General features: G+C 43.0%; 1 protein-coding gene across 1 annotated transcript in view; it reads right to left on the reverse strand.

Moving 5' to 3' along the window:
* Positions 1-14,758, reverse strand: part of LOC129841044 (zinc finger protein 638-like) — a 30,745-nt gene extending 15,987 nt beyond the window's left edge. The window contains exons 1-8 of the mRNA XM_055909156.1: positions 14,705-14,758; positions 13,469-13,581; positions 7,254-8,844; positions 5,315-5,376; positions 3,321-3,350; positions 2,874-3,121; positions 931-1,181; positions 497-712 (exon numbers count right to left, since the gene is read on the reverse strand). Coding sequence (XP_055765131.1) covers positions 497-712; positions 931-1,181; positions 2,874-3,121; positions 3,321-3,350; positions 5,315-5,376; positions 7,254-8,844; positions 13,469-13,581; positions 14,705-14,758 — 2,565 coding nt within the window. The remainder of the gene's footprint in view (positions 1-496; positions 713-930; positions 1,182-2,873; positions 3,122-3,320; positions 3,351-5,314; positions 5,377-7,253; positions 8,845-13,468; positions 13,582-14,704) is intronic.
* Positions 14,759-22,323: the final 7,565 nt, after the last annotated feature.

A 22,323-nucleotide genomic window follows, 5' to 3' on the forward strand; every position in this document is an offset into this window, starting at 1 on the left:
GCCACGACAAAACAATATGGACGATTTCAGGAAGACTTTACAAATATATCTGCCTGGCGCACTTTGAAGATGTTACAACAGTCCACATTTACTTTTTGGAAGCTAACCAGTTAAAAGATCACATCTGGGATAATAGAATAAATGCAGAGGGGCAACCCCATGCTTCCGCCTATTTATTGAGCCCTATAAAATCAGTTTCAGTTTTTCCCCCAAATTCCATTTTCTCTGTTTAGTTTTCCCAGGTTTCCGTTTTATCAGGGTTTCGCTCTGAAAAATCACACTTTTATAAAACAGGAAAACAAACAAATTGGATGTTAAGTCCACAACAATGCTTAAACTGAGGGATTTTGATGGGGATTTTTTTTATTATGCAGGGCCGGGGAAATCGACTCCAAGGGGTAAACAAGAGGTCTTCATATTTATCAAAAAGACACCACACTTAGCATTAAAAGGGTATGATGCATAACTTGACACTCCCACAGTTATCTATACTCACTTTACTGTATTGCGGCTGCCCCTGGTTCTCCTCACCCTCCTCGTTCCTGATGATGAGGACATTGGTGACCTTGCCGAAGGACTGCACCAGTGACACCACTTCCTGGTACTTGGCATCTACAGGGAGGCCCGTCAGATAGAGCAAGTAGGAACCTGGAGGATTCTTCTTCTGCAGCGTTGGATTCGGCTTCTTCTGTGGCGCGTTGGAGGACTGGAACTAAAATCAAGGAAGGAAGGTTTACAAGCACTGCTTGGGTTGGATGGGAGTGTGAAGAAGCTGCTTATAAAGTTAGTTCTAATTCAATTTGTGAAATTTCCCTAATGATATTACTACTGAAAGTAAATATAACTGATAATGTAGTTGATCTTAAAAGCCCTAATGACACTGTGCATAGCAAACAAAAGATTGAACCAAAAGCTCTGCCTAGGGCACACCTCTGAGTCCTGTCCTAGGGCGGTATCCTTCCCGGCCGCTGGCTTGGCGCCTGGCTTAGAGGAAGCTGGACGATGTGGCTTCTCAGACATGGACGCCGGAAACTTGCTGGTGGACGACAAATAGGACTCACGTTTCCCGGACTCGTGTTTCCCAGAAACCCCTGCTCTGTTGCCGTGGCCAGTCGCACACTTGGCGGGGTCATTTCTGGAACGCTTCAGGCCTTCTCGAGAGGAGCTCCCAGTAGATATCCCTGGAGGTAGGGGTAACAGATGATGTCTGGGTTATAATGATGTAAATATATTACAGTAGATGTCCCTGGATGTAGGGGTAACAGATGTCTGGGCTATAATGACGTAAATATATTACAGTAAATATCCCTGGATGTAGGGGTAAACAGATGTCTGGGCTATAATGACGTAAATATATTACAGTAAATATCCCTGGATGTAGGGGTAAACAGATGTCTGGGCTATAATGACATAAATATACACTGCTCAAAAAAATAAAGGGGACACTTAAACAGCACAACGTAACGCCAAGTCAATCACACTTCTGTGAAATCAAACTGTCCACTTAGGAAGCAACACTGACAATAAATTTCACATGCTGTTGTGCAAATGGAATAGACAAAAGGTGGAAATTATAGGCAATTAGCAAGACACCCCCAATAAAGGAATGGTTCTACAGGTGGTGACCACAGACCACTTCTCAGTTCCTATGCTTCCTGGCTGATGTTTTGGTCACTTTTGAATGCTGGCGGTGCTTTCACTCTAGTGGTAGCATGAGACGGAGTCTACAACCCACACAAGTGGTTCAGGTACTGCAGTTCACCTGTGGACGTCGGGCCCTCATACCACCCTCATGGAGTCTGTTTCTGACCGTTTGAGCAGACACATGCACATTTGTGGTACAGTACTGGCCTGTCTCCTGGTAGCGCCTCCATGCTCTGGACACTACGCTGACAGACACAGCAAACCTTTTTGCCACAGCTCGCATTGATGTGCCATCCTGGATGAACTGCACTACCTGAGCCACTTGTGTGGGTTGTAGACTCCGTCTCATGCTACCACTAGAGTGAAAGCACCGCCAGCATTCAAAAGTGACCAAAACATCAGCCAGGAAGCATAGGAACCGAGAAGTGGTCTGTGGTCACCACCTGCAGAACCATTCCTTTATTGGGGGTGTCTTGCTAATTGCCTATAATTTCCACCTTTTGTCTATTCCATTTGCAAAACAGCATGTGAAATTTATTGTCAATCAGTGTTGCTTCCTAAGTGGACAGTTTGATTTCACAGAAGTGTGATTGACTTGGAGTTACATTGTGTTGTTTAAGTGTTCCCTTTATTTTTTTGAGCAGTGTATTACAGTAGATATCCCTGGATGTAGGGGTGACAGATGTCTGGGTTATAATGACGTAGATATATTACAACAAAAATGAAGGTATTTGGACATAAATTATGGACTTTATCGAACAAAACAAGCATTTGTGGAACTGGGATTCCTGGGAGTGCATTCTGATGAAGATCATCAAAGGTAAGTGAATATTTATAATGCTTTTTCTGACTTCTGTTGACTCCACAACATGGCGGGTACCTGTACGGCTTGTTTTTGTGTCTGAGCGCCGTACTCAGATTATTGCATGGTGTGCTTTTTCCGTACATTTAAAAAGAAAAATCTGACACATAAGAATAAGAAGTAAGGGCTTGTAAGTAAGCATTTCACGGTAAGGTCTGCGCATGTGACAAATAAAGTTTGATTTGATATATTACAGTAGATATCCCTGGAGGTAGGGGTAACAAATGACGTCTGGGTTATGACGATGTAGCACAGGGCAGATATATTACAGTGCCAACAGACTAGCACTCCAGGAATACGCTTCATCTGGGTCTGGGAAACCGTGTCAACCACTAGCCCAGATTAGCATCTAGACAAAGTGGCTTACCTGAGGATTCGCTGGTTCTCTTCTCCGGCCTGTGAGCGCTGGAGGCAGAACGCCGATGGGACTGGGAGGGGCTGTGCCGGCCAGAGGTGTGGGGGGTGTGTCCATGGGAGGTGGGCGGAGAGATCCTTCTGCTTCGGTCCGGAGGGGGGGTGGGGGACCAGGACAAGGAACGGGACACGGAGCGGGAGGGAGAGCGTTCTAGGGAATGCCAGGTGGCACAGGCATCCTGACCTTGAGACAGGTCACTCCTGGTTTGGGGCAAAGAGGGGAGAGAGGAGTCAGAAGAACAATATGACATTATATGTGATTCAAAGACCCAGAGACATACAACACCACCAGAGGAAAATGATAGGTTGTTTGTCAGTTGCACAGTTGTAATCTAAAAAAAGGTACGATTGGACAATCAGGGTGAAAAATAGGTAGTCCTACATTTTAGGAACATCTCACCTTGGGACATTTGGATTCCAGTCTGGATACCTTTGGGGGAAAAAGAAGAGACATGAGTACATCATCCATGGGTTATTGTTGAGTATTAATGGGTTAGTTAACTCTAAAAGTCTAAGCCGTTGTGGGGGAGGGGTACTAAGCTAACATATGGAATTGTTTTACCTTCTCTAGGGTAGGGGGCAGCATTTGGAATTTTGGATGAAAAGCATGCCCAAATTAAACTGCCTGCTACTCGGGCCCAGAAGATATGATATGTATATAACGGGTAGATTTAGATAGAACATCCTCTAAAGTTTCCAAAACTGTTAAAATAGTGTCTAAGTATAACAGAACTGATATGGCAGGCGAAAACCTGAGAAAAATCCATTCAGGAAGTAGGATTCCTTTTGGTTTTGTAGTTTTCTATTCAATGCCATTACAGTATCCATTGACTTAGGACTCAAATTGCAGTTCCTATGCCTTCCACTATATGTCAACAGTCTTTAGAAATTGTTTCAGGCTTGTATTCTGAAAAATGAGGGAGTAAGAGCAGTCTGAATGAGTGGACCCTGCAGTGTCACAGAGCTTTTTCATGCGCGCGACAGAGAGAGTGCCTTTCATGTTAACCTTTTATATTGACAACATTATTGTTCGGTTAAAATATTATCGATTATTTAGGCTAAAAACAACCTGAGGATTGAATATAAACCTCGTTTGACATGTTTCTATGAACTTTACGGATACAATTTGTATTTTTTGTCTGCCTGTTGTGACTGCGTTTAGCCTGTGGATTACTAAAGAAAACGCAAACAAAATGGAGGTTTTTGGATATAAAGAGACTTTATCGATCAAAAGGAACATTTATTGAATAAATGAATGTCTTCTGAGTGCAACCATATGAAGATCATCAAAGGGATTAATTTTATCTCTATTTCTGACTTGTGTAACTCTTCTACTTGGCTGGTTACTGTTTGTAATGATTTGTCTTCTGGGCTATGTTCTCAAATAATTGTACGGTATGCTTTCGCCGTAAAGCATTTTTTATTTTATTTTTATCTGACACCGTGGTTGGATTCACAAGAAGTTAATCTTTAAACCTATGTAAAATATGTTTTGTTTTCTGAATGTTTATAATGAGTATTTCTGTATTTGAATTTTGCGCTCTGCAATCTCACTGGATGTTGGCCAGGTGGGACGTTACCCTTAAGATGGTCATACCATGGATCATTTAGCTATTTGATTTTTAATTTCTAGTACACCTTTAAGAATCCCAAAAAGCTAGAAAATATATATCTATCTTTTAGGAAATATTGAATTTGGTCCTCTATAGCCCATAGAAATACATTGAATAACACATTCATAAATGACAACAAAAAAGGCAGTACATTTTTTTCTTCATTAAGAATAAGGTTTTGAAGTGTCTGTCCTATATCTAGGATATAAGAAAGCTCAGGAAATGTTTTGTTTTACTTAACTAACTCCTCCATAGTTCATTTGTTTGTAAGGGCTAGCTTTAGAAGGTCATGGAGCAAAACGGAGAACACCATTGTGTTTGTGAGTCACCACTTTCCATAGTGGGGTCATAGTATGTAGCTCAAATGGTTCGGACGCTACAGACACTAGTTGGCACATCAGCGTTACCGACGTCAGACGAGTCACATGACACTTCTCAAGCCGTCCGGACCCTACAGACATCTTCGGGAGAAGACCGATTTTCAGGATGTCTCATGGTCTGATAAACACCGCTGTAGCTCGGCCACCTATCACGGACGCGGAAGGCTGACATAGGCGGATGTGATGGATTGAGACACAGCCCATGCAAAAAGAAAATGATATCTGATATCTTAAACTGATGGATTTTGATGGGATTTATTACATTTTTTACTTAGACTGATGGGTGCTTCAATAGACATAAGGATTTAACTTAGTCGCTCTGGATAAGAGCGTCTGCTAAATGACTTAAATGTTAACTGCCAGCATAGTTTTAGATTTTTTTTCTTTTTTTAAACACCCACTTGTTGCGCAGATCTCTGCAGCTAGCTGTGTGGTTGACTGTGTTCACATGATTGATCCAGTCCTGTGAGAAAAAAAAACAAAAGAAAATAAAGAAATAATGGTTAGATATATACCAGAGTCCAGCAGAGAGATGTGATTGGTAGGATCACATTTACACCACCATAGTGCCTATGCTTATGTATGCATTAAGGAGTGTGGTGGAAATGTATTATGTATATTTAGGGGAATTATTGATATGTATAGGTCTTCCATATCTTGAATGCATTCCTCAACAAGCTATCAAAAATATATGTATTGATACTACTTGTTCAAGTTTGAGGCATCAAATCAAATGGCAAAGTACTAAAGAAAGTTTCAAAATTTGAAGTTATGAAAAGAGACATTTTGGCAACAACCTGTAAAAAAATATGTAAATTGCAAAATGGTGTTTCTTGTCTTAAAACAGCATTGATAATGTTTTTGTACACTGTAGAAGAGTGAATACTGGGTAAAGTTAGTCCTCTTCACCACAAATACGATTCAGCTTTTGCAGTTATATCCATGTCTTCTGCAATCTTCATCTTCTTCATCTTCATCATTAGCAGAGTAAGGGTCAGGCTACTTTTTCAGGAGCAAATGTTTTTAGTTTTTTTTTCTCCTTTAGTGTTTAGTTGTTTTAATTGTTGAACAACTCAACAGTAACACCAACCATATATGGATTTACAAAATAATGGTTTGAAAGGAGAAGACACCGTGTACGGTTAGATGCACACAATAATGTGATTATTGTGGATAGTCAGATCAATAAAATAGTTTAATAAAAACATTGACATGCTTTGCAAGAAGAACGATTTCCTTAATAGTGCTGTTTACATGGACACATCTGGAATCAGGCTACCTGATGGCACTGACAAATGCAGAAAATTGCCAATCAAAATATACATTCTACCACAGCGACCATGTTATTTTTGGGAGGCATATTTGATTCTGATTTCGGGCATATAAAGTTTGTATGTGAAAACTATTTGTAAAGATGCATACATTGTTGTTCCGAATTCACTTCACGCTCGCTAAAGACGGAGGCTCAGCTGGTGCTAGCACAACTGCAGATCACCGCTGGGATGCCGATTAAGGTATTTACATGTCCAAATCATTTGAAAGACTGCACAGAAAACCTGGTGTTTCAATCAGCGTAAGCACACCAATAGTACAAACTGTTTATGTGAATCAGACCTGTTAAACCATTGCTTAAAATATGTATATTTTTGTAAGTAGAACCAAATATTATGTGATGTATTTCACTGTGTTTTATGCCTGGTGTGTATGTAAAAGTGGTTATGGCGTTTAAAGGAAAAATCCACCCCAAATTTTTTCCCCCTCCTTCATTAGTCCATTGTTGATACAGTCCCAAAAGGTTTTGCATCATCATGACAATGTGGCAAGTGACATTTTGCTTCTTGAAAGTCCAATATCTTGAAAACTTGACTGCTGACATTCAAAACACTGTGGTAGTGTATCAACAGTGGACTAATGGAAACAAATACCAAAATATAGTTTGAGTGGATTTTTCCTCTAACTGCATTGGGCCTTTATAAAAGCTTAAAGGGATACTTTGTGATTTTGGCAATGAAGCCCTTTATCTACTTCCCCAGAGCCAGAGGAACTCATTGATACAATCTCTCTGTATCCAGTATGATGGAAGTTAGAAGTAGCTTTGCGAGCCAAAGCCAACTAGCATCAGCACAACAAATGGAAGTCTATGGTATCTACTAGCATGCTAGCAGTTGCCAAAGACTTCCAGTTATTGCGCTAATGCTAATTAGCAACTTCCTAACTGGACGCAGAGACAACAAATGGTATCCACGAGTTCGTCAGACTCCAAAATCCTGAAGTATCCGTTTAACAAAAACAAAATCTCTGCTTGGCGAACAACGTGTGCGGTACAGGTACGGTACTCACCTTAGCCCGTTCACATTGCATGTCGCACAGGGAGCAGGTGTGGGGGTACACCTTCGGAGGGTCCGCAGAGAAATCACCTATCATGGTGGGTGTTGGGAGCCTCTTGGTTGCGCTAGAGCTGCGCTTGGCACCGGTGGGTCTGGTTGATTTTGACGACTCACTCCTGGCTTCGAACTGTGGCCTTGATCTGGACCCTTCGCGCTCCGACCGAGATCTTGATGGCGGCTCTCTGACGGGCGTTATTTTGTGCTTGTGAGCGTCGGGGATTGGAGCACGCCTCCTGTAGTCTTTGTCTTTCTTTGAGTCGGAGGAGTCGTCGTGCCGCCTTGGGGATTCAGCTTTACGTTTCAAAGACGAACCAGTGGGCTTTGACTCTGGTTTAGTCGCTCTCTCCTTAGGCGGTAGCTCGCGTTTGTAAGAGTCTCTACCCTCTTCCGCCGCCTTACTTGCGTGGCCGTAGTCGATAACTTTACCCGCCGTTTGCATCACACTCAGAAAACGTGGGATGTTGGTCGTACATGAATGTGCAGGATGCCGCTGTGGTGGAGAAAGACGCAGCGGTGGCGGCAGGTTAGGAATAGCAGGGAGAGTTTGAGAGAACGCAGGAGGGCCTGTGTTTCTGTTTGTTTTGTGTATCTGTATGTCACGTAGGATGAAGGGCAGAGTGTCTGGAGTTAGTTGGTCATCAGGGTAGTGGCTGAGAACCTCCAGGTCATCGTTTGACAAACCGAAGCCGGCCAGGATACTGCCTGCGCTCTCGGGTACGTACAGACCCTGCATGTTTCCACCCTGTGGACGAGCCGGTTCAGAAACAGGAGCATTCCAGCTTTGCATGCCCCCTCCTGAATGCCCGCTGTTGGGGTTAGCATGAGAGTGGGAGGACTGCTGGAGGTGCTGCTGCTGATTGAGACCAAAGAGTTTACTGGGAGTCTGGTAGTTGGACCAGTCCACATCTTGCATCTGATTCTGCTGGTCATCGCAGGAGAGCGAGACAAGGTTGTTGCTGTTAGAATAGGCAGTCTCTGAACTCCCACCCTGACCGTCCCCGTGCAGGTGGGGATCTACACAGTGTTGACGGGAGATCTGGGTATTCTGGTTGAGTAGTCGGTGGTCCTCGTCCCTCCCGCCCTGAACACGGACAGAGATCGCTGACTCCAGCTCCTCGGGTAGCCGTGTTTGCGGCGGGAACTGACCCGCCTGGTAGCTGTTCATCTGGGCCATGTTGTTGCCATCCGTAGAGTGGCCGGGTTGTTGTTGATGGTATGGCATGTTCCTGGGCCTGTTGAAGGGTGGCCCCTGTTGCTGAGGCTGGTACATGGCGGTGGCGAGCGGCTGAGCGATGTTGTTGGCAGCTGCTTGCTGGAGAAGGTTGAGCAGGGCCAGTTGCTGGTTGCCGTGGTTACTGGCAGCGGCGATGATGCTCAGTTGGTGCAGGGTTAGCTGGGCTTTGATCTGGGCCAGGCGGATAGCCGCGGACGGTCCGAAGAGGAACGGGGTTCCCCGGCCTACGGTACCGAAGGCACTGGCTGCCCTATCTGCCCAAGCTGATAGAGTGTAGAGCTGGGATGGACTTTCTGTGAGCAACGCGAAGCTGAGAGGTGGAAAGCAGAAACAGGATTACAGATGCTGGGCCTCCTCAAATTTGATTTGCTTGTATTATTTCTTCTTTTTGGTTTTCTTACAGGAGGGGGTCCCTATGTAGTGAGAAATGTCTATGATTTCACTGTTTTTGTTTCCTTTAAATTGAGGGGAGGGAAAATTCCATCATCTTCTCTTAAACATCTTGCAGTCATGCTCTTTTACAGGGTGGAAAAGCAAAGCAATGTTAACTATTCAACACCATTAGACTTACCATCAATTTGATACAAAGGCCAAGAAAAGAATAACATGTGGAAGTACAACAATGAAAGCTACCCAATGGCACTTGTTTTGGACATACCCACCACATTAACAATTTTCTGGGAGAAAAACTAAACTGAGCTAATGGGCATGTTAAGATGTTCTAGAAGAATTGACCCGTTGCTACTTGTATCAGGTGTCACAGAAAACAGGCCATTACGTACACTAGCACAACTCAATCTCAAATTTATATACACTTTGTGGCCTGCAAATTGATTATTTTGATTTGGATAAAAGACCAGCAACCTACTATAAAAAGTGGTATTATGAGATATTTAAAAGGCTGCCACTGGAGAAAACAAATTCCATACTTCAGAACAAAGGGGGGGGGGGGGAGATATGGGACCCCTTCATGCTATCTTTCCCCTAATCTTGCAGATACCCTGAGAAATGTCACGGGTAATAAGAAAGAATATTTATTTTTGTTAATGTAATAAAAATGTAATTATGTTATGTATTGTACAGGTAACTGTCAAAATAAAGTAAACGCCAACATAAAGTGTCTTAATAGGGCGTTGGACCACCCTGAGCCGTCAGAACAGCTTCAATGTGCCTTGGCAGATTCTACAAGTGTCTGGAACTCTACTGGAGGGATGCAACACCATTCTTCCACAAGAAATTCCATCATTTGTTGATGGTGGTGTAGAATTGGGTTAAGATCTGGTGACAGACGGCCATAGCATATGGTTTACATCGTTTTCATTCAACAAACCATTTAGTGACCACTCATGCCATGTGGATGGGGACATATTCATCTCGGATGAGACCACTCCCATCAGGATAGAAATTCTTCACCATAGGTTGACGGTGATCACTCACTCAGAATGGCTGTGTATTTATTGACATTTACCTTGCCCACTTAAGTGACTGAGTGGACCTAAACCAAATGTTCATTTCGGTGAACTGTTGGAATCATGGGAATGTATTATTCTAATTCTATAGTTAGAATATAATAGCGGACACTTTGGATACAGTGTTGGTTGACTTGAAAATGAACAAAAATGCCAGGGAGGAGACAGGGTAGCAACCAAAGTGTTGATAAGTGTTTCCTAGGGAACCCTATAATCTTTGGCTACATATAAAGTTCTCTTAGCAACTGCATGTAGTGAACATACTCAAGCTTCACGTTTCCCTCTGATTTAGAAGATAATGTTGCACAAACATTCTGATTTAGGTCTACACCATCACTGGTACTTTCAGGCTGTATAGCTAGTTACATTTTCTCTGACTCAGTACATTTATTAGCTAACGGGGCTAGGTCTGTTTGGAAAGCGGCACAGAAAGAGAGCGGAAAGAGATGACTCAAGTAGTGGAGTAAACTATAAAAATGGACATTACACATGGCGTATCAGATTTAACAAACCAAACATTCAAATACCGTTATAGAAGGTAAAGTTAAAACCCAAACCGGTCCGTACACCAAATACCGGTATATTTGAGCAATAAGGGATGAGGGGGTGTAATATACGGCCAATATACCACGGCTAAGGTCTGTTCTTAAACACGACACAACACAGAGTGCCTGGATACAGGCCTTAGCCATTGTATATTGGCAATATACAACAAACCCCAGACGTTGCAATATTGCTATTATAAATAAATGTTTTACCATACTCGTGGTATACAGTCTGATATACCACAGCTGTCAACCAATCAACATTCAGGGCTCGAACCACCCAGTTTCTAATGTAAAATACGGTATACCAACCAGCCTTGTCCCTTTTGATTTCTGTTGCTAATGTTATGTTTTATGTAATCTTGATTCTTGCTTGTATTCAAATACATGTACAACTTGATATGTTGACCTGAAACAAGGAATATTAAGGGGAAAATCATTATACATAAATTCGATAGAAGCCCAAACAGCAGTATTTTTTACACCGTTTTCAGATGACGGACCGATTCAATTGTAAAGGCGTCCGCCTGCTTCCCAGCCGAAACAGTACAGAAGGGTTTGTGCATGTATTATGATGACATTGTGACGTTTTTGTTCATTTCAGACTTCAGTAAAGTTTTCTTCGGTTGTTCGGGCACAGACATTTTCTCTCTCGAGGCAAGCCGAAGTCTGTAGTAGCCGAAGTCTACGCCCCTTTCATCTGTACCTGGTCAACAGTAGGGATTTTTCTATAGTCTGTCATTCAATGAGAGACGACTCATTTTCACACAAATTGTTTTCATTGAGAAATATTGCACCAAACATTTTAGATGTAAAATGGGGCGAGTAAGATCTCCTGTGCAAAAACATTACAATTAATGACCAATTTCTTGAGTTATCTTCGATTAATTCTGACTATTTTGAAAAAGTGTATACTGGCTCCGGCGTCTCAAAGTGCTATTGCTGCCTTTTTCAAATGTTTTAAAGAGAAAGGTATTTTAATGGAGTATGTGAGAACACTAGTTCGTTTCGCATAGGCGCCAGTCAAACTGAAGCATGCTGACGCCTTAATGAGTAAACGCCATTTTGCCATTAGACTCTGATGATAGTCTATCTTGTAATTGAGAAGTCCATCAGCATCCTGCACAGATTTAGTCCACCGATCAAGCAAGCTTGTGTGAATATTAGGGATAGGTTAGTTAGAAGCTAATCTGGGTTGGCATCATACATCAGTCTCAAAGAGCAGAAGTTCTATGCATAAGAAAGGACAAGTATATAGGATTCTGTTCAAATGACAAGGGGTGCAGTAACTAGGAACATACTCCATTGTTAGAGGCTAACTACCTTTAATAAGGCCTATTGATGACAGCAATGGAGGATGGTGGGTTGAGCTATAGAAGGACGGGCTCATAGTAATGGCTGGAATGGAATAAATGCAACAATATCAAGCACAAACATATGGAAACCACATTTGACTACATTCCATTAATTTAATTCCAGCCATTACAATGAGATTGTCCTCCTATAGCTTCTCCCACCAGCCTCTACTGGACTATCATATGTCTGGCCATAAAAGCCCAGACACTTTCTTTAAACTTTAACATGCATCACTTGCAGTACAGTTTGGGAAACATACAGAACCTGTCTTCCATATCAATGAGAAATAATTTTCATTAAACAAAAAGGTTAAATTACTACACAGCTTTATAGGGTTAGGTTTCCCACACTGCCATATTTCCATGTTACAGTGCTTGTTTACGGAAAACGCCAGAGTCAACTCTGTGCTAATTATCTATCTGCATCTCCGAACACCTGAGTATTAACAGAAGACGGACGCCACAAACCTGTTGTCACAAAGATACTATCAGCTGCAACTGCATTAACCCGGTCCAACTCCGCCCCTTTCTCAATTTTCAGAAGAGAAATGGGGTGTGCCTTTGGTGGTTAGTTAAGCGTCATTCTGGTCATGCGCATCGAAACAGCTAGTTCGTTAGCCAGTAACTACATATGTGTTGACGTCATTTCCAAAAATTTGTTTAGAGAAATGGCACTGGGCAAATATCTTATTCATCCAATTGAGTTTTTAATGCATTAAATTACCTGGTATGATGGGTGCATTGATCAGTTATACCGTTTGAATACGTTATTTTTGCCCAAAGCCGACCTTTAAAACAGTAACTGTATATTTTCCATTTGTGAAATTGTTTTGATGTGATATGAAAGTAGAAAGCTTTATGTTTCTAGAACCATACCGTAATTGAAAATCGATTCACATTTAGATGGACTATTTGGCTGCCAGGGCCAATTCCCCTCTAAATAGACCATGTAACGGTAAGGCCCTTGCACTATAACGTTACTCCGACCTTAGCTTCTAGTCCATTATTGGGCTACTAGCAACATAGCTGTAGGTGGCCGGTTATTCACTTACATGAGTTAGATCGCTAATATAAACACGACTTTCTCTAACTGTACTGTAAAGTTAGCCTATACATTATATACAAACTGCACAAGATGTCAAATGCCGCTTAATTACAAACGCATTGAGTCGCTCTGATGCTAACCAGTTGAAATTAGGAGTTAGTTACAATGCTAGTTAGCTAACCTAAATCAGAAAGGTCCTGTAATGCTCATTTTATTGACTAGTATCAACCAGCTGTGCACTCGTGCAAATACATTTCTGTCGTTTTATAACTTAGGTTTGCGGAAAAACAGGTTCCACATTGACTAGCTGCAGTGCCCGACTAAATGCAGCTTTCCCGGCCTAACGTTAGGTTAGCTAGCTAGCTGCATTGTAAAGCCATTTTGTTTTTTGCTGCGATGCCAGTAGCAGAACGAGGAAGCATGAATGGTATTTTATCCCCGAACGAACGGTGATTAATATCCGTGAAGATGCTATTTTTGAAAATAATCTGTTTAGACATAGCTACCTGTCATACAATACCGGGTGTGGTTCTTTGTTTGTCTTCGTGGGACCTGTTGAAATCGGCTCTTCTCTTCCCTGTGAAGAAGGATATAACCGATTGCGCAAAAAGCCCTACAATGAAAACAGGCTGACTAATCGAGAGTAGAACCAATGATTAAATCTTAGGCATTAAATCGAATCTTATTGCGACTTTTCTGCTCAAAAAAAGACGTACGCCAAACATACATCTTCTTTTCTATCAAAATGTGTAAATTATAGTTTATTCATCACTATAATTTATGTAAACTACAAACAACGTTTCTGCCACTCTACCAGCATAAATCAGAGTTATTTAGTGCTCCTATTTGCAATTGTTTGGTGAAGTTATGACAGATTGCATATTTGGTCAATGTTGAGATATTAGACATTTGTTATGGGAAACTTTTGTTACATGCTTCTGTATTAGATACCTACTGTTATGTTTATGTTTTTCAAAACAGTACATAAATTCAGGATGAGGCTAAATTAGGATTTGAGACTGCATCAACCTCAACACTACTATGTCTTTCTCTTAACAATGCAAACATGTCTAACTTGATTTTTAAAGTCACCCCTGATGGGAATAAATAAAGTTGCATAGAATTTACTGCGTCCTGTGATTGGCTGTTCCCAACATTCCGGTGTGTCTGTGGCCAAAGCTCCCATGACCGTCTCATTAGCTCGTGACTTGACGAATTATCAGGCTTGTAACGGCAACTGCCTTCATTCCCCCTGGGTCATATTAAACTGCTGTCATCCACACACTGATAAAGAGAGGGATATACAGAGGCTGTGTACGTGTGAGCAAGAGAAATAGTGTGTTTGTGAGATATAGGCCTAGGTCCTAGAGAATGGGCATTTTGTGTGTGTGTGTGTGTGTGCATGTGTTTATGAGAGACAGAAGCTGTATGTTTGAGAGACAGAGGGAATGATGGAGAGAAGGGGGGACGAGAGAGAGAGAAGGAATGAGAGACAGCATGCTGGTGTATTTAAACATGCCACAGACATCTGATCCAAGCGATGTATTCGATACCAGAAACATTTAAAAACAGACAGTAACACATGATCCATCCATGCCGGCCTGGTAATCGATACGGGGATGAACTATCTGACAACATTATGTACTGTATGCGGTATCTCTCTCAGTGGGTTTGGTGGTGGTGGGGGTCCGAATGACTTGCCTCTCACTCATATTTCCTGTCATAACTGGTTGCTGTTTGCGTCACCAAAGTGCACCTGTGGGCAATGTCCCTCGTACCCCACGGCGGCCGATGCTAGATTTGGAGACATGTCGTGGGGATGAAAAACACACAACCCCTGCCTTTGGAATCCACCTCACCTCTGAACTCTGAGTCAGATTATAGATTTTTTTTCTTCATCATGCAAATTCCCATCACCCAACATGCCTGACTCCGTTGCTGTGTCCCATCTCTCTCTCTTTCTCTCTCTCTTACTCCACTCCCCCCTTTCTTTCTCTCTCGTCTCCCCCCTACAACTCGCCACCGCCCCAGGGCCCCTACCCTTCGCCACCGCACCTGTTCGCAGAGTTCTTTGGAGTCACTCACGTTTCATGATCAATGAGGTGAAAGATACATTTGGCTGTCGTAAATTTACCCCTTAGCCCCGCGCTTCACCCCTCAGCCTCATGACAATCATTATTTATTGGACAGAGATGCACATTATTCAAACACCTGTCTGACTGGATAAACAAGTGCTCATAATGTTGACAGGATAGGGGAAGGAACGGACGGGACGGCTAGCATACGTATTCAGGGAGATACGTGGATCATGGGCAGGCAGCATTAGCTAATGGAGATGTACGTATGCCATCTTGTATGTGTACAAAACAAATACCAACCATATCACAAGATGTATGCTGTTGCTAGGCGTGTTGAATGAGCACGTGAAGACAAGCCAGTGACTACTGTTATTGGCCATGGTGATGCACATGACATGTTATTTTCACAGGTAATAATATGGTTATTGTTGGGGTGGGAAACAGAACATGTCTGTAAATTCTCCAGGCATTCCATAAACCGTGTGACTACGATTTCAAATCAAATAGGGGCCTACCATTCTTTTCGTCCAGGCTATTTCTGTGGCATAGTGCATTTATATAATAATCATATCAAATTGTTAATCAAACTTCATGACTGACCACACTGAGAAAATAACTTATCTCTGTTTCGCCAGTCTCGACTTAATAAGATGATCATGTGCTCTTGCTACCAGAATATCCCTAACAAGTATACTCTCACTGCCCATCTTGTTCCGTAGACCCAACACTCTTTTATATCAGCCGCCCGCGTCCTTAGATTACAGAGCTCCAACTATTACTGCTGATGCATGGTGTGTGGTTGTCGTTGCTGTCGTAAGCCTACCCTAGGTGCCGGGACAAAGGTGGCGGGTTGTGGGGGGAGTCGGGTTGTGAAGGCACGTGCGTGGTGTTTCAAATCAACCTTGGAACGATGAGAGAAGACACTGAAGTTATTTGGTGCAGACAGGATGAAAATGATACGGGTTCCCCAGGTGGGACAAACAGAGCGGTATGGGGTGTTTCTCACTCCCCCCCCCCCCCATGGGGTTTGCATCATCAGCAGTCAAAGCGAGGGGAAGACAGCCTGGGTGTTAACAGTGCTGCATAATGGCTTGGCTTCCAGTCTGGCTTGTGATATCATCAATGTGTAATACAGTACTACAGTGTAGGACTAATTAAGAGCAGGTGGTGGACTGGAGAGGATTCAGGCCAACAGAATTCAGAAGTCAGACTTCCATGCTAGAGCAAATCTCTCCTCCGGAACCCCAGCCGCTCCATGTATTTGATGTATTCCAAAGCAAACACACATGATTCAACTTGTCAACTATATAATTATCAAGCCCTTGAATAGCTGAATCAGGTGAACGAGTTCAGGGGTACAACTAAATTGTAAAACTACTGGGGTCCCAGAGGAGAGGTTTGAAAACCTCTGTGCTAGAGAGGTATCTCAGCAATCCACCTTGAGGTTGAACTGGCCCCTAACCTTGAGTTTGAACTGGCCCCTAAACATAGACCTAGGATCAGATGTCCTCAGCCTAAATCCTCATTAGGATAGAACATATCTGACCCTGGAATCAGCGGTTAAGGTCAACTCCTATCAACTCCTACAACAGAACATAGTTAGACCAAGTAACAACACAAGCAATAGGGAATAGTAGCTTTGTTTGCACATCATGAATATTCCTCAGTAGATGAACTGAATCTGCCCACACTGTCGCCTAGACGACCGCTAACGTATCTATTACACCCAAGGGGATTGGATTGGATGAATCACTCAATGTAACACCCCTGAACTGCCCTGTTAGTCCCCCACCCCGACCCCTCTTTGCGGTGTGGCAGTAATGCATGACAGGTGTAGGCTTCATGACTTTGAGCGGAACGCAGTAGTCGGGGGTGTAAATTAACAGCGTCGCCAGCCGTTCCGTTCCACGCCCTCAAACATCCCAGAGTGGCTGAGCCATCAACAGCTCCATGCAAATTGCTGGGCAATAGAAATGCAGAATGGAGATTCAATGAGAGAATGTCGCACTGTAGCAATTAAAATGTATCATAGGGTTTAAGTCCTGAATTTGGCTGCAGAATACCAGTAGCAAGGAGGAGCGAAAAAGCAAACCACCAACTAAACAATCTTTTCTCTCTCTCTCTCTCTCTCTCTCACTAGCAGTTTGTTTAGCTCACACTTTCTCTCTCTCTCTCTCTCTCTCTCTCTCTCTCCCTCTCACTAGCAGTTTGTTTAGCTCACTCTCTCTCTCTCTCTCTCTCTCTCTCTCACTAGCAGTTTGTTTAGCTCACTCTCTCTCTCTCTCTCTCTCTCTCTCTCTCTCCCTCTCACTAGCAGTTTGTTTAGCTCTCTCTCTCTCTCTCTCTCTCTCTCTCTCTCTCTCACCCTCTCTCTCTCTCTCTCTCTCACTTGCAGTTTGTTTAGCTCACTCTCTCTCTCTCTCTCTCTCTCTCTCCCTCTCACTAGCAGTTTGTTTAGCTCACTCTCTCTCTCTCTCTCTCTCTCTCTCTCTCTCTCTCTCTCTCTCTCTCTCTCTTCTCTCTCTCTCTCTCTCTCTCTCTCTCTCTCTCTCTCTCTCTCTCTCTCTCTCTCTCTCACTAGCAGTTTGTTTATCTCTCTCTCTCTCTCTCTCTCTCTCTCTCTCTCTCTCTCTCTCTCTCTCTCCCTCTCACTAGCAGTTTGTTTAGCTCTCTCTCTCTCTCTCTCTCTCTCTCTCCCTCTCTCTCTCTCTCTCTCTCACTAGCAGTTTGTTTAGCTCACTCTCTCTCTCTCTCTCTCTCTCTCCCTCTCTCTCACTAGCAGTTTGTTTAGCTCACTCACTCTCTCTCTCTCTCTCTCTCCCTCTCTCTCTCTCTCTCTCTCACTAGCAGTTTGTTTAGCTCACTCACTCTCTCTCTCTCTCTCTCTCCCTCTCTCTCTCTCTCTCTCTCTCTCACTAGCAGTTTGTTTAGCTCACTCACTCTCTCTCTCTCTCTCTCTCTCTCTCTCTCTCTCTCTCTCTCTCTCTCTCTCACTAGCAGTTTGTTTAGCTCACTCTCTCTCTCTCTCTCTCTCTCTCTCTCTCTCTCTCTCTCTCTCTCTCTCACTAGCAGTTTGTTTATCTCTCTCTCTCTCTCTCTCTCTCACTAGCAGTTTGTTTATCTCTCTCTCTCTCTCTCTCTCTCACTAGCAGTTTGTTTATCTCTCTCTCTCTCTCTCTCTCTCTCTCTCTCTCTCTCTCTCTCTCTCTCGCTCTCTCTCTCTCTCTCTCTCTCTCTCTCTCTCTCTCTCTCTCTCTCTCTCTCTCTCTCTCTCTCTCTCTCTCTCTCTCTCTCTCTCTCTCGCTCACTAGCAGTTTGTTTAGCTCACACTCTCTCTCTCTCTCTCTCTGACACCATCTCTCTCAAGTGCCCATCACGAGTGCTTAGGACATAAATCTTTTTTAGGACTCCTCTTATTTTTAGACCTAGGCGTGGTGGATATAGGCTAGTGGCGATCACTCTAAGGCAACGTCGCAAATGGCAGCCTTTTGCACACAGTGCATTACTTTTGACCAGGGCCCACAGGGATGACCGCATGGTTCTGGACAAAAGTAGTACACTATTTAAGGAATAGAGTGCTATTCAGGATTCAGCCTAAGAATCCTCTCGATCCCAAGAGTGAAGGAGGTCACTGCTGAGACTGCTACAGTCAGAACCTACCTACTGAACCACAAAGTTTCCCAGTTGTGTAAAAACATTCTCTCACGCCCAAACAATGTGTCCCTTTAAGCTCAAAGTGCCTGAGCTAAAGCTTTATAAATGGATGATATGCGATGTTAATAACTACGTTACGTAGTGCCTGTTGGGCAGCGGCCAGTTCCAGGTGATTTACTGCCGGCAAATACAATGATTTACGACATCGCCTTCCCCTTTAACCAATCTACTAGAGCATTGCTAATGGATGGTGGCCATCTTGTCCGTCTAGCACATCGCTAATTTGTGCTAGTCAGTTACACGGCGTGACATTTCTGTGCAGAGGGGCGCACCACCAAATAAAAATAAAACCAGAAGAACCTGATGATAAGGCCCATTAGTATGACTTTATGTTCCTACAGGCAATGGGATATAGGTAACTCGTGTTTAATAAGCACCTCAAAATAGGTTTGGCGCATTTCAGCTAAGCCGTTACAAGGGACAACATTATAGACCAGTGGTTCGGTCCTTGAGTACCCCCAACAGCACCCATTTTTGTTGTAGCTGCGGACAACATACCTGATTCAACTCACTGAGGGCCTGATGATTAGTTGACAAGTTGAATCAGGTGTGCTTGTCTGGGACAACAAGAAACAGATCTACTGTTGGGGGTATTCGAGGACCAGAGTTAAGAACCACTGTTATAGACCATCACATATTTTGACACTTTATTCTCTGCTGTATCTATAATATTTTTTAGTTATACCGTCCTACGTGCCGTCCCATCGCATGTGGGCATCGTAAAGGCCATGCAGACTGTGTTTCATTGACAAGCATTTTATGATTATGATGTATTCAGATTCAGTTACATCTAATTTCAGTCACACAGATTTTTGTTTCCTCTGAGCGTGACACATTCAACGTGATGTCCTACAGCAGGGATGGCGAACTCCAGTCTTCAGGGGCCTGATTGGTGTCACACTTTTGCCCCAGCCCCAGCTAGCACACCTGACTTCAATAATCAACTAATCATGATCTTCAGTTTAGAATGCAATTAGTTTAATCAGCTGTGTTAGCTAGGGATGGGGAAAAAGTGTAACACCACTCCGTCCCGCGAGGACTGGAAATGCCCATCCCTGTCCTACAGTGCGTGGGTCCAGTGTGTCTTGCTGTGTGATTAATGAGAGGAATAGGGGAAGAGGGACGTCCTCTCGGCCTCTCTAAGGTTTATCTGGGTATTTCACTCTTAATCTGGTGACTTTTGTCCTGGCATAAAAGTCACCAGTCTTGACCTTTTAACAAGGACAATGAAAACTTTACTGTCATGCCTTGTGATGTTTTGTGGGGCACGAGTGTTTGTCGGGCATTGATTCATTGATTCCCTGACTCACAAAGCAGTCAAACAACATGCCTGAAAGACGGCGTTGTCACTGTATTAAACACTTTGATTTACACCTTTAGTTCACAAGCCCAACATTGTGAAAAGCTGCAAGCCGGGTTCTAGCTACATGGACAGTTAAAGAACATTTATAAGGCCCCCTTGACCCACAGTGGCCACCTGTGACTGTCACATTGCATGTGTATAAACGTATTTTATTGTCTTCTCTTGCATAGCTCTGACATGGCCAACCTTTTTAGAGTGTTTATTTTAGATCCTCGCAACCCGTGGCACGTTGTGTCAGTGGAATGCCACGCAGTTTGATGAGGTATAGGTTATGCACGTACTTACTGTGGTGTTTTCACAATCTTTCTGAGAGATCATTCAGAGAGATCATTCTGAGAGAGCATTCTGACTGCGGTGAAATAGACAATTGGCCAAATTAGGAGAAGATCACGCCCACACGTCATGATCTGATCATTTGGCTTATTTAAAACTTCTCTAGGGTCGGGGGCAGCATTCGGAATTTTGGATGAAAAGCATGCCCAAATTAAACTGCCTGCTTCTCGGGCCCAGAAGATATGATATGCATATAACTGGTAAATCTGGATAGAAAACACTCTAAAGTTTGCAAAACTGTTAACATAGTGTCTGTGAGTATAACAGAACTGATTTGGCAGGCGAAAAACAGAAAAATCCATTAGGGAAGTAGTTTTTTGGGGGTTTTGTAGTTTTCTATTCAATGCCATTACAGTATCCGTTGACTTAGGACTCAAATTGCAGTTCCTATGCCTTCCACTCGATGTCAACAGTATTTAGAAATTGTTTCAGGATTGTATTCTGAAAAATTAGGAAGTAAGAGCAGTCTGAATGAGTGGACCCTAAAATGTCACAGAGCTTTTTCATGCGCGCGACCGAGAGAGTGCCTTTCTTGTTTACCTTTTATATTGATGACGTTATTGTCCGGTTGAAATATTATCAATTATTTAGGGTAAAAATAACCTGAGGATTGAATATGAACATCGTTTGACATGTTTCTATGACCTTTACAGATACAATTTGGATTTTTTGTCTGCCTGTTTTGACTGCGTTTCAGCCTGTGGATTACTGAAGAAAACGCGCAAACAAAACAGAGGTTTTTGGATATAAAGAGACTTTATCGAACAAAAGGAACATTTATTGAGTAAATTAATGTCTGCAGAGTGCAACCATATGAAGATCATCAAAGGTAAGGGATTCATTTTATCTCTATTTCTGACTTGTGTAACTCTTCTACTTGGCTGGTTACTGTTTGTAATGATTTGTCTGCTGGGCTATGTTCTAAAATAATTGTAAGGTATGCTTTCGCCGTAAAGCATTTTTGAAAAATCTGACACCGTGGTTGGATTCACAAGAAGTTAATCTTTAAACCTATGTAAAATATGTTTTGTTTTCTGAATTTTTATAATGAGTATTTCTGTATTTGAATTTGGCGCCCTGCAGTTTCACTGGCTTTTGAAGAGGTGGGACGCTACCGTTTCATGTACCCAAGTGTAACGGTTTTCCTCCTCCTCTTCATCAGACGAGGAGGAGCAGGGATTGAACCAAAATGCAGCGGAGTTTGAAGACATATTTATTAAACAATACGGGAAAAAACACGAAAACCCGAACTTGACTAAACTAACAAAACAACAAACGGTGTAGACAGATCTGGACGACGGACTCACATAACACACGAGAACGCACAAACAGGGAAAATAGCCTACACATAAATGACGATGAACAAAACAAACCGAACAGTCCCGTATGGTGCGACAAACACAGACACAGGAGATAACCACCCACAACGAACATTGTGAGACAACCTACCTAAATATGACTCTTAATTAGAGGAACGCCAAACACCTGCCTTTAATTAAGAGCCATACCAGGCAACCCATAAACAAACATAGAAAAAGAAAACATAGAATGCCCACCCAAACTCACGTCCTGACCAACTAACACATACAACAAACTAACAGAAATAGGTCAGGAACGTGACATAACCCCCCCCATAAGGTGCGAACTCCGGGCGCACCAGCACAAAGTCTAGGGGAGGGTCTGGGTGGGCATCTGACCACGGTGGTGGCTCAGGCTCCGGGCGAGGTCCCCACCCCACCATAGTCAATCCCAGCTTCCATTTCCCCCTATTAATGACCACCCTCATCTTACCCCCACTAAATCCTTTTGGTAACATCGACACCAGGGGCAGCACCGGGACAGAGGGATAGCTCAGGACAGAGAGATAGCTCAGGACAGAGGGATAGC

The sequence above is a fragment of the Salvelinus fontinalis genome, chromosome 42 (assembly GCF_029448725.1).
Source record: "Salvelinus fontinalis isolate EN_2023a chromosome 42, ASM2944872v1, whole genome shotgun sequence".
Lineage (NCBI taxonomy): Eukaryota > Metazoa > Chordata > Actinopteri > Salmoniformes > Salmonidae > Salvelinus > Salvelinus fontinalis.